The sequence below is a fragment of the Carcharodon carcharias genome, chromosome 19, assembly GCF_017639515.1.
Source record: "Carcharodon carcharias isolate sCarCar2 chromosome 19, sCarCar2.pri, whole genome shotgun sequence".
Lineage (NCBI taxonomy): Eukaryota > Metazoa > Chordata > Chondrichthyes > Lamniformes > Lamnidae > Carcharodon > Carcharodon carcharias.
The window spans coordinates 65,843,472-65,862,120 of NC_054485.1; the positions used below are offsets into that span (position 1 = coordinate 65,843,472).

General features: G+C 50.0%; 1 protein-coding gene across 1 annotated transcript in view; it reads left to right on the plus strand.

Moving 5' to 3' along the window:
* The first annotated feature begins 1,463 nt into the window (after nucleotides 1-1,463).
* The window catches only part of LOC121291560 (antigen peptide transporter 2-like), a 118,736-nt gene continuing 101,550 nt past the window's right edge, over nucleotides 1,464-18,649 (plus strand). Inside the window, exons 1-5 of the mRNA XM_041212919.1 lie at nucleotides 1,464-2,022; nucleotides 4,653-4,767; nucleotides 5,937-6,067; nucleotides 8,267-8,472; nucleotides 9,753-9,950. Coding sequence (XP_041068853.1) covers nucleotides 1,527-2,022; nucleotides 4,653-4,767; nucleotides 5,937-6,067; nucleotides 8,267-8,472; nucleotides 9,753-9,950 — 1,146 coding nt within the window. The 5' untranslated portion in view covers nucleotides 1,464-1,526. The remainder of the gene's footprint in view (nucleotides 2,023-4,652; nucleotides 4,768-5,936; nucleotides 6,068-8,266; nucleotides 8,473-9,752; nucleotides 9,951-18,649) is intronic.

Genomic DNA, 18,649 nt, shown 5'->3' on the forward strand with positions numbered 1-18,649 from the left:
GGGTGTGTATTTAGGGGGTATAGGGTGTGTATTTAGGGTGTATAGGGTGTGTATTTAGGGGGTATAGGGGGTGTATTTAGGGTGTATAGGGTGTGTATTTAGTGGGTATGGGGTGTGTATTTAGTGGGTATAGGGTGTGTATTTAGGGGGTATAGGGTGTGTATTTAGGGTGTATAGGGTGTGTATTTAGGGGGTATAGGGGGTGTATTTAGGGTGTAAAGGGGGTGTATTTAGGGGGTATAGGGTGTGTATTTAGGGTGTATAGAGTGTGTATTTAGTGGGTATGGGGTGTGTATTTAGTGGGTATAGGGTGTGTATTTAGTGGGTATGGGGTGTGTATTTAGTGGGTATAGGGTGTGTATTTAGGGGGTATAGGGTGTGTATTTAGGGTGTATAGGGTGTGTATTTAGGGGGTATAGGGTGTGTATTTAGGGTGTATAGGGTGTGTATTTAGGGGGTATAGGGGGTGTATTTAGGGTGTATAGGGTGTGTATTTAGGGTGTATAGGGTGTGTATTTAGGGGGTATAGGGTGTGTATTTAGGGGGTATAGGGTGTGTATTTAGGGTGTATAGGGTGTGTATTTAGGGGGTATAGGGTGTGTATTTAGGGGGTATAGGGTGTGTATTTAGGGGGTATAGGGTGTGTATTTAGGGGGTATAGGGTGTGTATTTAGGGGGTATAGGGTGTGTATTTAGGGGGTATAGGGTGTGTATTTAGGGTGTATAGGGTGTGTAATTAGGGTGTATAGGGTGTGTATTTAGGGGGTATAGGGTGTGTATTTAGGGGGTATAGGGTGTGTATTTAGGGGGTATAGGGTGTGTATTTATGGGGTATAGGGGGTGTATTTAGTGGGTATAGGGTGTGTATTTAGGGGGTATAGGGTGTGTATTTAGGGTGTATAGGGTGTGTATTTAGGGGGTATAGGGTGTGTATTTAGGGGGTATAGGGTGTGTATTTAGGGGGTATAGGGTGTGTATTTAGCGGGTATAGGGGGTGTATTTAGGGGGTATAGGGTGTGTATTTAGGGGGTATAGGGTGTGTATTTAGGGTGTATAGGGTGTGTATTTAGGGGGTATAGGGTGTGTATTTAGGGGGTATAGGTTGTGTATTTAGGGTGTATAGGGTGTGTATTTAGGGGGTATAGGGTGTGTATTTAGGGGGTATAGGTTGTGTATTTAGGGTGTATAGGGTGTGTATTTAGGGGATTTAGGGTGTGTATTTAGGGGGTATACGGTGTCTATTTAGGGTGTATAGGGTGTGTATTTAGGGGGTATAGGGTGTGTATTTAGGGGGTATAGGTTGTGTATTTAGGGGGTATAGGGTGTGTATTTAGGGGGTATAGGGTGTGTATTTAGGGGGTATAGGGTGAGTATTTAGGGGGTATAGGGTGTGTATTTAGGGGGTATAGGGTGTGTATTTAGGGGGTATATATGGACCTGTCTCTCCCAGGGGCGGGTCTCTCTCTGGGACTGAAAGTGAAAGCTCTCCCCGGGCCGGGACACTCTGCTGCCGGCGGTTGTGCAGGATGTTTTCCCCGGGCTGCGGGCCGTGTCCCTGGGCTCTCTCCCTCTCGCTGGCTCCGGCTCTGTTCCACCTGCTCCTCTCTCCGCTGCTGCCGCCGCTCTGGGAGCCTCTGGCCCCGGCTCTGCTTGTACCGGGGGCCCTGGCTCTGGGTCTGATCCTCGGGCCTCGGCTCGGCTCTCTGCGGGGCCCCGTGCTGCTTTACACGGCCTGCTCCAGCCTGCTGCCCCCGCTCCACCGCCTCCTGCTCGGGGCCCCGGGCCTGGGCCTCTCCTGGCCGCTCCTCCTGCTCTCACACTCGGCCTCGGGCCTGGCTCTGGGGATGCTGGAGACGGTGCTGCCGGGCCCGGGGGATCGGCTGGTCGGAGCGGGAGCGGGAGAGGCCCCGGCCCCAGCCCCGGGCTTCCACCGCCGCATCGGCCGCCGCCTCCTGACCTTGTCCCGCCCGGACCTCCTCCCACTGAGCGGGGCCTTCACCTTCCTCGCACTGGCTGTGATCGGTGAGTGAAGAGGGAGTGAGGGCGGATCCGGAGTAAAGAGGGGGTGAGGGCGGATCCGGAGTGAAGAGGGAGTGAGGGCGGATCCGGAGTGAAGAGGGGGTGAGGGCGGAACCGGAGTGAAGAGGGGGTGAGGGCGGATCCGGAGTGAAGAGGGGGTGAGGGCGGATCCGGAGTGAAGAGGGGGTGAGGGCGGATCCGGAGTGAAGAGGGAGTGAGGGCGGATCCGGAGTGAAGAGGGGGTGAGGGCGGATCCGGAGTGAAGAGGGGGTGAGGGCGGATCCGGAGTGAAGAGGGGGTGAGGGCGGATCCGGAGTGAAGAGGGGGTGAGGGCGGATCCGGAGTGAAGAGGGGGTGAGGGCGGATCCGGAGTAAAGAGGGAGTGAGGGCGGATCCGGAGTGAAGAGGGGGTGAGGGCGGATCCGGAGTAAAGAGGGAGTGAGGGCGGATCTGGAGTGAAAAGAGAGTGAGGTGGATTCTGGAGTTAAGGGGGGTGAGGGCGGATCTGGAGTGAAGAGGGAGTGAGGGGGGATCCGGAGTGAAGAGGGAATGACGGCGGATCCGGTGTCAAGAGGGAGTGAGAGGGGATCCAGACTGAAGAGGGAGTGAGGGGGGGGATCCGGAGTGAAGAGAGAGTGAGGGGGGATCTGGAGTGAAGAGAGAGTGAGGGGGAATCCGGAGTGTAGAGGGGGTGGGGGCAACCGGAGTGAAGGGGGGGGGTGTATTCGGAATGAAGAGGGAGTGAGGGCGGATCCGGAGTGAAGAGGGAATGAGGGGATCCAGAGTGAAGAGGGAGTGAAGGGTTCCGGAGTCGAGAGGCGGTGAGGAGGGATCTGGAGTGAAGACGGTGTGAGAGGGATTCTGGAGTGAAGAGGGGGTGAGAGGGGTTCCGGAGTGAAGAGAGGGTGAGGGGGATTCTGGAGGGAAGAGGGGCTGAGTGGAGATCTGGAATGAAGAGGGAGTGAGGGGGATCCGGAGTGAAGAGGGGTGAGGGGTTTCTGGAGTGAAGAGGGGGTGAGGGGTTTCTGGAGTGAAGAGGGGTTGAGGGGGGTTCCGGAGTGAAGAGGGAGTGAGGGGGATCCGGAGTGGAGAGGGAGTGAGGGGGATCCGGAGTGGAGAGGGGGTGAGGGGGATCTGGAGCGAAGAGGGGGTGAGAGGGTATCCGGAATGAAGAGGGGGTGAGGGGGATCTGGAGTGAAGAGGGGATGAGGGGGGTTCTGGAGTGAAGAGGGGATGAGGGGGGTTCTGGAGTGAAGAGAGGGTGATGGGGGTTCTGGAGTGAAGATGGAGTGAGGAGGGTTCCGGAGTGAAGAGGGAGTGAGGGGTGAACCAGAGTGAAGAGGATGTGAGGGGGGATGCAGAGTGAAGTGGGGATGCAGATTTAAGAGTGAGTGAGGGGAATCTGAAGTGAGGGGGCATCCGGAATGAAGGGGGAGTGAGGGGGACCCAGAGTGAAGAGGGAGTGAGGGAGACTGTGGAGTAAAGGGAGAATGAGGGGGCATCCAGAGTGAAGTGGGAGTGAGGGGCGGATCTGGTGTGAAGAGAGTGAAGGGATACCCAGGATGAAGAGGGAGTGAGAGGGATCCAGAGTGAAGAGGGAGTGAGGGGAGATCTGGAGTGAGGGGGATTCCAGAGTGAAGGAGGAGTGAGGGGAATCCAGAGTGAAAAGGAGATCCGGCTTGAAGAGGGATTGAAGGGGCATCTATGGTGAGTGGGGATCTGGTGCAAGGGGAAATCCAGAGTGAAAAGGGTGTGAGGCGGAAGCCGGTGAAGGGGGATTCTGAAGTGAAGACAGAGTGAGGGGGATCTGGAGTATGGGGATTCCAAAGTGACGTGGTGTGGCAGGAGTGGGGGGGTGGGGGATGTGGATCCGGAGTGAAGTGCGAGTGACAGCGAGTCCAGAGTGAAGGGGGATCTGGAGTGAGGGGGGAAACCAGAATGAAAGGGGAACCGGGGTGAACAGGGTGTGAAAGGGAATCCAGAATGAAGGGGGATCTGGAGTGAAGGGGAGTGAGGGAGGATCCGGAGTGAAGTGGGAGTGATGGGGATCCGGAGAGATGGAATCCAGAGTGAAGGAGCAGAGATTGGGGATCCGGAATGAAGAGGGAGCTGGAGTGAAGGGGGATCCAGGAGTAAAGGGTTATCCACAATGAAGGGGGAGTGAGAGGGGGATCGTGAATGATGGAGAAGAGTGGGGATCCAGATTGAAGGGGGAATGATATGCATCCGGAATGAGGGGACCGGAGTAAAGGGAAGTGTGGGGAATTTGGAACGAATGGGTGAGTGAGGGGGAGATCCAGAGGGGAGAGGTAGTGAGGAAGAATCTGAAATGAGTGGGGTGTGAGGGGGAATCTGGAGTGAAGGGAGAGTGAGGGTTTCCAGAGGTGGAGTAATGATGGATTCCTCCTTCCCTTCTTCCTTTTTTCGCCATCTGTCACTCCCTCTTTCAGAATCTCTCTTTCCCCTAAATACCTCCTTCTTTACCTCCCATTTACCTTCCCTCTTTTCCCATTTCACTCACTTACCCTTTTCCCTTTCACCTCCCTCAACCCTCAACCCCCTACCTCTGCGCCCCCCACCCCCCCCGCCCCACCCTGCTGGTTTTGACACAACATCTCTGTGTTTGATTGCAGGGGAGATGTTTATTCCCTATTACGCGGGGAAAGTGATTGATTTGCTGAGCTCTCGCTATGACCATCGAGCCTTCCTCATCGCCATTTTCTTCATGTTTATGACGTCCATGGGAGGGTGAGAATTATCGAAGACAATAACTGTCCATTCCTGAGAATCCTGCCCCTCAGTACCCGCCCCCACCGGGTGTGTGTTCCTGTGGAGAGAGTGTCCCCCTCTATCAGAGGTTGGGATCGGGGGAGGGTGGTGGAGGAGGAGGAGTGTCGGAGCGGAGTGGGGTGGGTGTGATGATTGGATGCAATTAATTCTCACTTGGGGTAAAGGTGGCTTGTGGAGGGCGGGTTGGGGGAGGTATTCATGTGGGGGAGTGGGGTGGGTTTGTGTTGTAGTTGGAATGGGGTTATGGTGTGGTCGGGGGGAGGTAGGGTGAGTGGGGGGGGTGGCAGGGTGAGTGTGGGGGGGTGGCAGGGTGAGTGGGGGGGTGGCAGGGTGAGTGGGAGGGGGTGGCAGGGTGAGTGGGGGGGTGGCAGGGTGAGTGGGAGGGGGTGGCAGGGTGAGTGGGGGGGTGGCAGGGTGAGTGGGAGGGGGTGGCAGGGTGAGTGGGGGGGTGGCAGGGTGAGCTTCGGGGGGTGGCAGGGTGAGTGTGGGGGGGTGGCAGGGTGAGTGGGGGGGTGGCAGGGTGAGTTTGGTGGGGGTGGCAGGGTGAGTGTGGGGGGGGTGGCAGGGTGAGTGTGGGGGGGGTGGCAGGGTGAGTTTGGTGGGGGTGGCAGGGTGAGTGCGGGGGGGTGGCAGGGTGAGTTTGGGGGGGGTGGCAGGGTGAGTTTGGGGGGGGTGGCAGGGTGAGTTTGGGGGGGGCGCCAGGGTGAGTTTGGGGGGGGGGGGTGGCAGGGTGAGTTTGGGGAGGTGACAGAATGAGTGGGGGGGGGTGGCAGGATGAGTTTGGGGGTTGGCAGCGTGAGTTTGGGGGGTGGCAGGGTGAGTGTGGGGTGGCAGGTGAGTGGGGGGAGGGTGGCAGGGTGTGTTTGGGATGGTGTCCATCTTGACGATTGGTGTATGGTAGAGGGTAGGTGGTCAGGGTTAAGGTGGTGGGGAAGTTTGGTGGGTTTCAGGTGAGCTCATGGTCACCCTGTTCTAGAGTGGTGAGCTGCTTAGACTGTCACTATCAGAAGATGCTGACAGTGATAAAGATCAACACAGGCCAGAGCTGTGTGAGTCCCAGGGTCCAGCACAGGATCTCCTGTGCTGCTAACATGCAGCCTTTCTGACTGAAGGAACTGTTCTTCCAGCTCCATTTCAGCAGGTCTCCGGGGAGGGCTCTTCATGTTCACCATGTACAGGCTCAACAAACGGGTTCGAAATCAGCTCTTCTCTTCCCTGGTACAGCAGGAAATTGGCTTCTTTGAGGCAACTCGGACTGGTAAGGACGAAAACAGCTTTTACATATTCATACAGCTGTTCAGAATGAAATCCCTGTGCTGTTAGAAACATTCCTGTTAGTAAGAGACATGTTCTAACATTACCTTGGGTGGTGGCTATTAGTGCACTTGTAATCAACACACTGTAATATTACTGTTTGTTATGATGTCAGGAAGATAATTTTCACAATGTTATTGGAATTTCTCGTGAAGTAGAGTAATAGTGGGGTCTGTGGGTGTGTGTGTGTGACTTAATTGAATTAAAGACAGCTGGTCTGAAGGCTTTGCTGTAAGAAGAGAAGCTAGATTTGAAATGCTAAGTAGGTAAACATGGGTGAAATTTTGGAATGTGAGGTGTAAAGGGAGCATTTGCATTTTAAAATAAACAAGGTTAGCTTTAATTCAAAAGAGGGGTTAAAATGTTACATCTAGCCAGAAGAAGTTAAGAAACAGTGGGCTGAATTTTCCCCCCGTAAGAGGGGGGAAGTTGATGGGCGAGCGCATGCGGGCACGCTTCCGATTGGTGCTCCCAATCGGAGGTGCGGCGCCATTTTACGTGGGGGGGCCAATTAAAGCCCACCCAACGTGACGTCCGTAGGGAAGCACTGTGCGCTCCCTGTGCAATCTGGGTGGGGGGGGGGATTCCTAAAATCGAGAGTGCGCTCTTTTGCGCATGCGCTCGAAAGACCACACTCATCTTACCCTCAGGGATATCGGCTCTAAATGTGAAAAAGCTAAAAATAAAATAATAAAATTTCTCTAACATGCCCCCTCATTTGACAATGAGTTGGGACATGTTCATGATTTCCCAAAAAAATTTTATTAAAACTTTTAAACCCTACATGAAACCTCATCCCGCCCATGGATGAGGTTTCATGTTTTTTCTAGTTCGCGCCAGGGCTCCCGGCCTGCCTGCCAACCTTAAGGTTGGATGGGCAGGTCCACTAATTACTTTAATTACTCTGTCATTGGCCTCAATTGGCCATTGACAGGTCAGCGGGCGTGCAGCTGATTTTGCTGTGCTCCCGCCTTCCTGAAAATTTAAATGGGGCGCGGTGATGTCGGGAGTTCCGCCCGATGTCACCACACATCATTTTATGTGTTGGCGAGCGGGCCCCCCTCCCATCCCCCCCCACTCGCCGATGGTAAAATCCAGCCCAGTGTGTATATTTTTCCCAAGGATCACTGGTAAAATTAGTACTGTGATTAATTTTTATTGTTAGAGAGGTAAAGTCCAAAGACATTGTGAAACAATGGGAATTTGCATTCAAAGGGGAAAATATGTATAAAGGAGAGAAGGCTGTGTGTAAGGGGGCATTCTAAGATCTAACAAGTGTGAAAAGCTTCCAGCCTCTTGCCCAAATTGCTGTCTGCAAGAACTGAAGTTAAGAAAACTCACTTTGAATTTGACTGTTCAGGGTATCGTCTTGCTTGGGTCTGTTAAAATCTCTTTGTTTTTGCTGTTGCCTTGATACTCTTTTGAGTAAACCTGTTTCCATCTGTTTCAGATGAAGTTACATTGTTTCATAGTTTGCCATTGTGAGATTTGAACTCTTGATCTGGGGGTTACAAACCCAGTACCATAACCACTTGGCTATTTAGGCCAAGCCCCTGTTGCCTTGATGGCGGTGTAACTGGGAGTTAGGTTAATCAGGGGAGCTGGGAGTTATCATAATATTAATTCGTCGACCTATGTATGTGCTTAAAATCATTTCTTTTATCAATAAATGTTTAATTTAGTTTTGTGGGAAAAAAAGCAATAAGACTCGGTAGTCTTATTTCTATTGAATTCAAGGCACGCATCTCGGAATAAATATACAAATTACAAAACAGTTGCGGCAGTTGTTTCAAGTTTCCCTTTGGATTTGAGCAGCTTAGCATAACAAAGTGCACACTAATATTACTGTTTGTAATGAATACACTGTACCATTATTGTTTGTGATGAACACACTAATATTACTGTTCATAATGGATACAATGTAATATTACTGTTTATCATGAACATACTATAATATTATTGTTCATAATGAATACACTAATATTGCTGTTCATAATGAACGCATTGTAATATGACTGTTCATGACGAATAGTCTGCAATATTATGGTTAGTAACATTCTTGTATAGCTGTTGTATTACTATTACTGTCAATATCGTAACACACACGCGATTGCCTGTATGTGTATTGTGTTTTATCCCACAGGTAACATCACCTCGCGCCTCTCCACTGACACCACACTCATGAGTCGTTCCATCGCAGCCAATGTGAATATCTTACTGCGTAGTTTGGTGAAGACAGTCGGGATCCTTTTCTTCATGTTCTTCCTCTCGTGGCAACTCACCTTGCTAATGTTTATAGAGTCTCCCCTCACCATAATCATTCAGAAGCTCTATAATAAGTATCACATGGTAGGTACACATCCAGCAATACAACAGGTTGCAGTTGTTCCAGCTAGTTTCTTTGTGCCTCTGTCAATTTGACTCCACTTTTAAAGACTGGTGTATCTGGAACCCAGTTACTAAGTTCCTTTACAATTTTTACCATAGAGTATATATTTAATCTCTTCATTTATTCCCCTAAAAGATATCGCTTCACATTTCACCCTATCAAATATCATCTGATATCTATGTACTGATATCTATGACTGTGTGTATATGTCTTTGTGTTTGTGAGTGTGTGTGTGTGTCAGTGTGTGTCTCTGTGTGTGTGAGAAGTCACTGGTAGTTCCCTGCAGCAACCACATGCTATTTGTATGACTGTATATTTTGAAATGATAACCCCCTTTGTACCCAAGTCCAGAATGCGATGCACCAGTGGTCCCAGCACTGACCCTGAGGGACATCATTCTTTACAATACTCCATATCCATATACACAGCATCCACTACAATTCTTTATCAATACTTAGATAGAATGTATATCACAGAAACAGGTTGTTCAGTCCAACTGGTCTATGTTGGTGTTTGTGCTCCATACAAACTCTTCTCTCCCTAAATCTTTTAAGCCTATCAATGTAATACAGCCATTGCTTTCTCCCTTATGTGTTATCTAACTTCCCCTGAAATCTATCCATGTTTTTCATTTAAACAGCTACTTGTGCTGGCAAGTTCTTCACTCTGACCACTTAGCAAGTGAAGTTAGATTAGTGACTATCTCATATTTATGACCTCTAGTTTTAGACTCTGACGTGAACACCTCTATGTCTACTCTCTCACATACTTTCAGGATCTTAAAGACCCTATCGCTCATCCCACTGTCGTTTCTTTCTAGAGTAAAGTACCCCAGCCTGCTCGTTCTATCCTAAGGCGTAACCTCTTGGTCTTGCTAAAAATCTAATTGATCGCTTCTTTTACACCTTCTCCAGTGCCTCAATACCCTCCTCTTATCATAGGGACACCACAAATGCGCACAGTATTCCAAGTGCGATATAATTAAGGTTTAAGTTCAAATTTAACAAAACCCTTTTCAATTCATCCCTGTAGAAATGAACCCACTGCTTGGTTTGCTTTTTGTTCCTTATGGCTTTATTAATGTGCATTGCAACGTTGTAAGTGGTAGTTCCAGATCCCTGCTAAAATGTTAACACCTTGTACTTATGTTGAAATTCATCCTCTATCACACAGCCAGTGATACGTCAGGGTCCCCAAGAGTTGTATTGGGTCTGAATGTTGTGTTTTGTTCTGGGGGCAGACGCTGGTCCAAGAGGTGCAGGATTCCATCGCTAAGTCAAACCAACTGGCCGGAGAGATCGTTTCAGGGATAAGAACAGTCAGGAGTTTCGCTACTGAGCACGAGGAGTCGGAACTGTTCGAGGAGAAGCTCCAGGCAACACACCAACTCAAGACCAAACGGGATATTGTTAGAGCGGTGTATCTAGTGTGTCTCAGGGTAAGTGGACAGGGCAATCTGCTCCCTGTGTATATTCCAGCATTGGGACTGCTTCACTCAGCTAATGGTCACCCCCTACCCTGAGCACCGATCCACCTCTTCATAATGCCAATTCTTTCAGACAGCGTGTGAATCCACAAGTTTGGCATGAAAACTCAGACGCGTGGCAGTCTGAAATGTTTATAGGGTGGGGTAGTTCAGTGTTTGCCACTCTCTGGCCAGGATCTTTAGGTCGGCAAGCGGGGTGGCAGGGCCCGCTCACCGATGTGTAAAATGATGCGGGATGACGTTGGGCGGAACACCCGACCTCACCCCGCGTCATTTCCATTTCCAGGTCGGCGGGGGTGCAGCCGAATCACCTCATTAATGGACCTGGCTGTCCAACCTTGGGGCTAGCAGGCAGGCTGGGAGCCCTGGCGGGCTACAGAAGAAGCATGAAACCTCATCCTTTCCATGAAGGTTTTTAAAAATTTAATAAATATTTGATTTAAAGTAATGGACATGTCCCAACTCCTGTGACAGTGTTAGGGAAATTTTGATTTTGTACCTTGACCATTTTTACAGTTGAAGCCAATTTTCCTGAGGCAGCACTTAGCCTCAGGGAGATGAGTGCGCTCTTTCATGCGCATGTGTGAAAGAGCACACTCCAGGCTGAGGGAATCCCCCCACTGCCTGCACAAGGAATGCACAGTGCTTCCTAGCGGATGTTAATTGGCCTGCCCACTTAAAATGGCGGCACGCCCCCAATTGGGGGCACCGATCGGCAGTGCGTCTGCACGCGCCCACTCCTGCAATTCCCCCCCAATGGGGGGAAAATTCTTCCCTCTGTGTACAGGGGAGGGTAGTTCTGTGTCCGTCCCCCTCTGTGCCTCTCACCTGTCTCTCTCACTCTCTCTACAGGGGGTGTAGTTCTGTGTCTCTCAATCTCTGTACAGGGGGTGTAGTTCTGTGTCTCTCACTCTCTGTGTACAGGGGGTGTAGTTCTGTGTCTCTCACTCTCTGTGTACAGGGGGTGTAGTTCAGTATCTCTCAATCTCTCTACAGGGGTGTAATTCTGTGTCTCTCTCTCTCTACAGGGGTGTAGTTCTGTGTCTCTCACTCTGTGTACAGGGGGTGTAGTTCAGTGTCTCTCACTCTCTGTGTACAGGTGTGTAGTTGAGTGTCTCTCACTCTGTGTACAGGTGTGTAGTTGAGTGTCTCTCACTCTCTGTGTACAGGGGCTGTAGTTCAGTGTCTCTCACTCTCTCCACAGGGGTGTAGTTCTGTGTCTCTCACTCTATGGGTACGGGGGTGTAGTTCTGTGTCTCTCACTCTCAGTGTACAGGGGTGTATTTCTGTGTCTCTCACTCTGTCGGTACAGGGCTTGTAGTTCAGTGTCTCTCACTGTCTGTGTGCAGGGGGCGTAGTTATGTGTCTCTCACTCGCTACGGGGGATAGTTCAGTGTCTCTCACTCTCGGTACAGGGCGATAGTTCAGTGTCTCTCACTCTCGGTACAGGGGTGTAGTCCTGTGTCTCTCACTCTCTGTGTACAGGGAGATAGTTCAGTGTCTCTCACTCTCTGCACAGTGGTGTAGTTCTGTGTCTCTCACTCTGTACAGGGGGAGTAGTTCAGTGTCTCTCACTCTCTCTACAGGGTGTGTAGTTCAGTGTCTCTCACTCTCTACAGGGTGTGTAGTTCAGTGTCTCTCACTCTCTGTACAGGGGTGTAGTTCTGTGTCTCTCACTCTCTCTACAGGGGTGTAGTTCAGTGTCTCTCACTCTCTGTGTACAGGGGTGTAGTTCTGTGTGTCTCTCTCTCTCTACAGGGGCGGAGTTCTGTGTCTCTCACTCTGTGGTTACATGGGGTGTAATTCAGTGTCTCTCACTGTCTGTGTGTAGAGGGCGTAGTTATGTGTCTCTCACTCTCTGTATACAGGGGGATAGTTCTGTGTCTCTCACTCTCTGTACAGGGGATGTAGTTCAGTGTCTCCCACTTTCTGTGTAGAGGGGTGTAGTTCTGTTTTTCTCACACTGTGTACGGCAGGGTGGTAGTTCTGTGTCTCTCTTTGTGTTCGCGGGCAGCTCTGTGTCTCTCCCTCTCTGTGTTTCTCCCTCTCCGTGTCTGTCATAAAGCTATTAACATATACAATATTTTAGGAAATATTTTTCTTTTAAAATAGAGGTTTAGTTTGCGGGTGTGTCTTAATTGGATTAAAGCCAGCTGGTCTGCTTGCTTTGATGTGTACTAGTCTGAGATGTAAACAGAGAGATAGTGTTCATTTGCATTTTTTGAATAGGACATTCAAGAAAGTGGGGTGAAAACTTGACACCTTTCTAGCTGCTACCAAGCAATATGTTTATATTACAGATAAAATTGGTACCATGAAAGGGGTTTCATTGTTAAAAGGTGGAGTTCAAAGAGGCAGGTGGGACAATGAGAATTTGATTTCAATCAGTGGCGGTAGGTATAACTTCAGCAGTTTTTGGGTGTGCAGAGCAGAGGCAATGTGAGATCAAAAGGCAGCTGTAAGCCTCCAACTGACTCCATAGTGAAAGAACCTCATTTTGAATTCGTAAGGTGAAAATGCTTTGCCTGGTGTCTGGTTAAGTCTATGGGTTGCTGTTGCTTTTATGGAGATTAGTTTGGGAATTTGTTAAAAGTTATGAGAGTAATTTGTAGCCATCTGTGTATATATTTTAACCTGTGTAAATTAATAAAATGTTTCAATTAGTTTAATGTAAAACCTCAAGAACTGATGGTCTGATTCCTGAATTTAGATTTGGATCTCAAACATAACTCTTAAAATTATAGGTTATGACAGTTGTTTAAATTGTCCTTCTCGGATATTTAAATAACTCCGCTTTACCAACTGCATCAGCCTTAGCAGTGTCACTCACTCTGTATCTCCCACTCTCTGTGTACAACGGGGTGTAGTTCAGTGTCTCTCACTCTTTGTACAGGGGCTGTAGTTCTGTGTCTCTCACTCTCTGTGTAAAGTGGGTGTGGTTCTGTGTCTCTCATTTTGTACAGGGGGTGTAGTTCAGTGTCTCTCACACTCTGTGTACAGGCGGAGTAGCTCTATGTCTCACACTCTCTGTGTACAGGGGGTGTAGTTCTTTGTCTGCCACTCAGTGGGTACAGGGTGTGTAGTTCTGTGTCTCTCACTCTCTGTACAGGGGCATAGTTGAGTGTCTCTCACTTTCTGTGTACAGGGCGTGCAGTTCAGTGTCTCTAATGTCTGTGTGTAGGGGGTGTAGGTCTATGGCTCTCACTCTCTCTACAGGGGTGTAGTTCTGTGTCTCTCACTCTCTGTGTACAGGTGTCTAGTTCTGTGTCTCTCTTTCTCTACAGGGGGTGTAGTTTTGTGTCTCTCACTTTGTGTACAGTGGGTGCAGTTCAGAGTCTCTCACTTTCTGTGCACAGGGGCTGTAGTTCAGTGTCTCTCACTCTTTCTACAGTGGGTGTAGTTCAGTGTCTCTCACACTCGGTACAGGGGGATAGTTCAGTGTCTCTCACTCTCGGTACAGGGGGATAGTTATGTGTCTCTCAGTCTCGGTACAGGGGGATAGTTCTATGCCTCTCACTCTCGGTACAGGGGGATCGTTCAGTGTCTCTCACTCTGTGTACAGGCGGAGTAGCTCTGTGTCTCTCAATCTGTGGGTACAGGGGTTGTAGTTCTGTGTCTCTAATGTCTGTGTGTAGGGGGTGTAGGTCTATGGCTCTCACTCTCTGTACAGGGGTGTAGTTCAGTGTCTCTCACTCTCTGTGTACAGGCGGAGTAGCTCTGTGTCTCTCACTCTGTGGGTACAGGGGGTGTAGTTCTGTGTCTCTCACTCAGTGGCTACAGGGGGTGTAGTTCTGTGTCTCTCTCCTCTGTGGGTACAGGGGGTGTAGTTCTGTGTCACTCACTCTCTCTGTACAGGGGGTGCAGTTCAGTGTCTCTCTCTCTCTCTCTCTCTCTACAGCGTGTGTAGTTCAGTGTGTCTCATTCTCTGTACAGGGGTGTAGTTCTGTGCCTCTCACGGTCTGTGCACAGGGGTGTAGTTCTGTGTCTCTCACTCTCTGTGTACAGGGGGTGTAGTTCTGTGTCTCTCACTCTCTCTACAAGGGCTGTAGTTCTGAATCTCTCACTCTCTCTACAGGGGTGTAGTTCAATGTCTCTCACTCTGTAGGTACAGGGGTGTAGTTCTGTGTCTCTCACTCTCTGTACAGGGGCTGTAATTCAGTGTCTGTCACTCTCTTTACAGGGGGATAGTTCAGTGTTTCTCACTCTCGGTACAGGGGTGTAGTTCTGTGTGTCTCACTCTCTCTGTACAGGGGGTGCAGTTCAGTGTCTCTCTCTCTTTCTCTCTACAGGGTGTGTAGTTCAGTGTGTCTCATTCTCTGTACAGGGGTGTAGTTCTGTGCCTCTCACGGTCTGTGCACAGGGGTGTAGTTCTGTGTCTCTCACTCTCTCTACAGGGGTGTAGTTCTGTGTCTTTCATTCTGGGTGCACGGTGTGTAGTTCAGTGTCTCTCACTTTCTGTGTACAGGGGGTGTAGTTCAGTGTCTCACTCTCTGTGTACAGGGTTGTGGTTCTGTGTCTCTCAGTCTCTGTGTACAGGTGTGTAATTCTGTTTGTAGTTCAGTGTCTCACTCTCTGTGGGTACAGGGGGTGTAGTTCTGTGTCTCTCTCCTCTGTGGGTACAGGGGGTGTAGTTCTGTGTCACTCACTCTCTCTGTACAGGGGGTGCAGTTCAGTGTCTCTCTCTCTCTCTCTTTACAGGGTGTGTAGTTCAGTGTGTCTCATTCTCTGTACAGGGGTGTAGTTCTGTGCCTCTCACGGTCTTTGCACAGGGGTGTAGTTCTGTGTCTCTCACTCTCTGTGTACAGGGGGTGTAGTTCTGTGTCTCTCACCCTCTCTACAAGGGCTGTAATTCTGAATCTCTCACTCTCTCTACAGGGGTGTAGTTCTGTGTCTCTCATTCTCTGTACAGGTGTGTAGTTCTGTGTGTGTCTCTCTCTACAGGGGTGTACTTCTGTGTCCCTCACTCTGTGGGTGCACAGCATGTAGTTCAGTGTCTCTCACTTTCTGTACTGGCAGTGTAGTTCTGTGTCTCTCATTCTCTGTGTACAGGCGTGTAGCTCTGTGTCTCTCTTTCTCTACAGGGGGTGTAGTTCTGTGTCTCTCACTCTCTGTACAGGGGCGTTGTTGAGTGTCTCTCACTTTCTGTGTACAGGGGGTGCAGTTCAGTGTCTCTCACTTTCTGTGCACAGGGGCTGTAGTTCAGTGTCTCTCACTCTTTCTACAGTGGGTGTAGTTCAATGTCTCTCACACTCGGTACAGGGGGATCGTTCTGTGTCTCTCACTCTCGGTACAGGGGGATCGTTCTGTGTCTCTCACTCTCGGTACAGGGGGATAGTTCTCTGTGTCTCACTCTCGGTACAGGGGGATAGTTCTGTGTCTCTCACTCTCGGTACAGGGGTGTAGTTCTGTGTGTCTCACTCCTGTGTACAGCGGGTGTAGTTCAGTGTCTCACTCTCTGTATACAGGGTCATAGTTCTGTGTCTCTCACTCTCTGTGTACAGGGGTGTAATTCTGTTTGTCTCTACAGTGGGTGTAGTTCTGTGCCTCTCTCTTCTGTGGGTACGGGGGGTGTAGTTCTGAGTGACTCACTCTCTGTGTACAGGGTTTGTAGTTCTGTGTCTCTCACTCTCTGTGGGTACAAGGGGTGTAGTTCAGTGTCTCTCACTCCTGTGCACTGGGGGTGTTGTTCAGTGTCTCTCACTCTCTGTGTACAGGGGATGTAGTTCTGTGTTTCTCTCTTCTATGTACAGGGTGTGTAGTTCTGTGCCTCTCACTCAGTGGCTACAGTGCGTGTAGTTCTGTGTCTCTCACTCTCGGTACAGGGGGATAGTTCAGTGTCTCTCACTCTCGGTACAGGGGTGTAGTTCCGTGCCCCTCACTCTCTGTGTACTGGCGGTGTAGTTCTGTGTCTCCCACGCTCTCTACCGGGGGTGTAGTTCTGTGTGTCTCACTCTCTCTACAAGGGCTGTAGTTCTGAATCTCTCACTCTCTCTACAGGGGTGTAGTTCTGTGTCTTTCATTCTCTGTACAGGTGTGTAGTTCTGTGTGTGTCTCTCTCTACAGGGGTGTAGTTCTGTGTCTCTCACTCTGTGGGTACACGGCGTGTAGTTCAGTGTCACTGACTCCTGTGTACAGGGGGTGTAGTTCAGTGTCTCTCACTTTCTGTGTACGGGGGGTGTAGTTCAGTGTCCCACTTTCTGTGTACAGGGGATGTAGTTCAGTGTCCCACTTTCTGTGTACAGGGGATGTAGTTCAGTGTCTCACTCTCTGTGTACAGGGTTGTGGTTCTGTGTCACTCGCTCTCTGTGTACAGTGGGTGTAGTTGAGTGTCTCACTTTCTGTGTACAGGGTGTGTAGTCCTGTGTCTCTCACTCAGTGGGTACAGGGGGTGTAGTTCAGTATCTCTCATGTCTGTGTGTAGTGGGTATAGTTCTATGGCTCTCACTCTCTGTACAGGGGTGTAGTTCAGTGTTTCTCACTCTGTGTACAGGCGGAGTAGCTCTGTGTCTCTCACTTTCTGTACTGGCGGTGTAGTTCTGTGTCTCTCTTTCTCTACAGGGCGTGTCGTTCTGTGTCTCTCACTCTCTGTACAGGGGCGTTGTTGAGTGTCTCTCACTTTCTGTGTACAGGGGGTGCAGTTCAGTGTCTCTGTCTTTCTGTGCACAGGTGTGTAGTTCTGTGTCTCTCACTCTTTCTGCAGTGGGTGTAGTTCTTTGTCTCTCACTCTCGGTAATGGGGATAGTTCAGTGTCTCTCACTCTCGGTACAGGGGTGTAGTTCTGTGTCTCTCACTCCTGTGTACTGGGGGTGTCGTTCAGTGTCTCACTCTGTGTACAGGGTCGTAGTTCTGTGTATCTCACTCTGTGTACAGGGTCGTAGTTCTGTGTCTCTCACTCTCTGTGTACAGGGGAGTAATTCTGTTTGTCTCTCTCTCTCTACAGTGGGTGTAGTTCTGTGTTTCTCTCTTCTATGTACAAGGGGTGTAGTTCTGTGTCTCTCACTCTGTGGGTACAGGGGTGTAGTTCTGTGTCTCTCACTCTCGGTACAGGGGGGTAGTTCTGTGTGTCTCATTCTGTGGGTACAGGGGGTGTAGTTCAGTGTCTCTCACTCTCTGTGTACAGGGGTGTAATTCTGTTTGTCTCTCTCTCTACAGTGGGTGTAGTTCTGTGTCTCTCTCTTCTGTGGGTACAGGGGGTGTAGTTCTGAGTGACTCACTCTCCGTGTACAGGGATTGTAGTTCAGTGTCTCTCACTCTCTGTGTACATGGGATGTAGTTCAATGTCTCTCATGTCTGTGTGTAGGGGTGTAGTTCTATGGCTCTCACTATATAAGGGTGTAGTTCTGTGTCTCTCACTTTCTGTGTACAGGGGGACAGTTCAGTGTCTCTCACTCTCGATACAGGGGGTCAGTTCAGTGTCTTTCACTCTCGGTACAGGGGTGTAGTTCTGTGTGTCTCACTCTCTGTGTACCGGGGCTGTAGTTCAGTGTCTCTCACTCCTGTGTACAGGGGGTGTCGTTCTGTGTCTCTCACTCTCTGTGTACAGGTGTGTAGTTCTGTGTCTCACTCTCTTTCTACAGGGGTGTAGTTCATTGTCTCTCAGTCTCTGTGTACAAGGGAGTAGTTCTGTGTCTGTCACTGTGTACAGGGGGTGTAGATCTGTGTCTCTCACTGTCTGTACAGAGGGTGTAGTTCTGTGTTTCTCACTCTGTGGGTACAGGGGGTGTAGTTCAGTGTCTCTCACTCTCGGTACGGCGGATAATTCTGTGTCTTTCACTCTCGGTACAGGGGATAGTTCAGTGTCTCTCACTTTCTGTGTACAGGGGTATAGTTCAGTGTCTCTCACTCTCGGTACAGGGGGATAGTTCAGTGTCTCTCACTCTCGGTACAGGGGATAGTTAAGTGTCTTTCACACTCAGTACAGGGGGATAGTTCAGTGTCTCCCACTCTCGGTACAGGGTGATAGTTCTGTGTCTCTCACTCTCGGTACAGGGGTGTAGTTCTGTGTCTCTCACTCTCTGTACAAGGGGTGTAGTTCAGTGTCTCTCACTCCTGTGCACAGGGGCTGTTGTTCAGTGTCTCTCACTTTCTGTGTGCAGGGGGTGTAGTTCTGTGTGTCTCACTCTGTGGGTACAGGGGATGTAGTTCTGTGTCACTCACTCTCTGTGTACAGGCGGAGTAGCTCTGTGTCTCTCACTCTGTGGGTACAGGGGGTGTAGTTCTGTGTCTCTCACTCAATGGCTACAGGGGGTGTAGTTCAGTGTCTCTAATGTCTGTGTGTAGGGGGTGTAGGTCTATAGCTCTCACTCCCTGTACAGGGGTGTAGTTCAGTGTCTCTCACTCTCTGTGTACAGGTGGATAGTTCAGTGTCTCTCACTCTCAGTACAGGGGGATAGTTCAGTGTCTCCCACTCTTGGTACAGGGGGATAGTTCAGTGTCTCTCACTCTCGGTACAGGGGTGTAGTTCAGTGTCCCTCACTCCTGTGTACAGGGGGTGTCGTTCTGTGTCTCTCACTCTCTGTGTACAGGTGTGTAGTTCTGTCTCACTCTCTCTCTACAGGGGTGTAGTTCATTGTCTCTCAGTCTCTGTGTACAAGGGAGTAGTTCTGTGTCTGTCACTGTGTACAGGGGGTGTAGATCTGTGTCTCTCACTG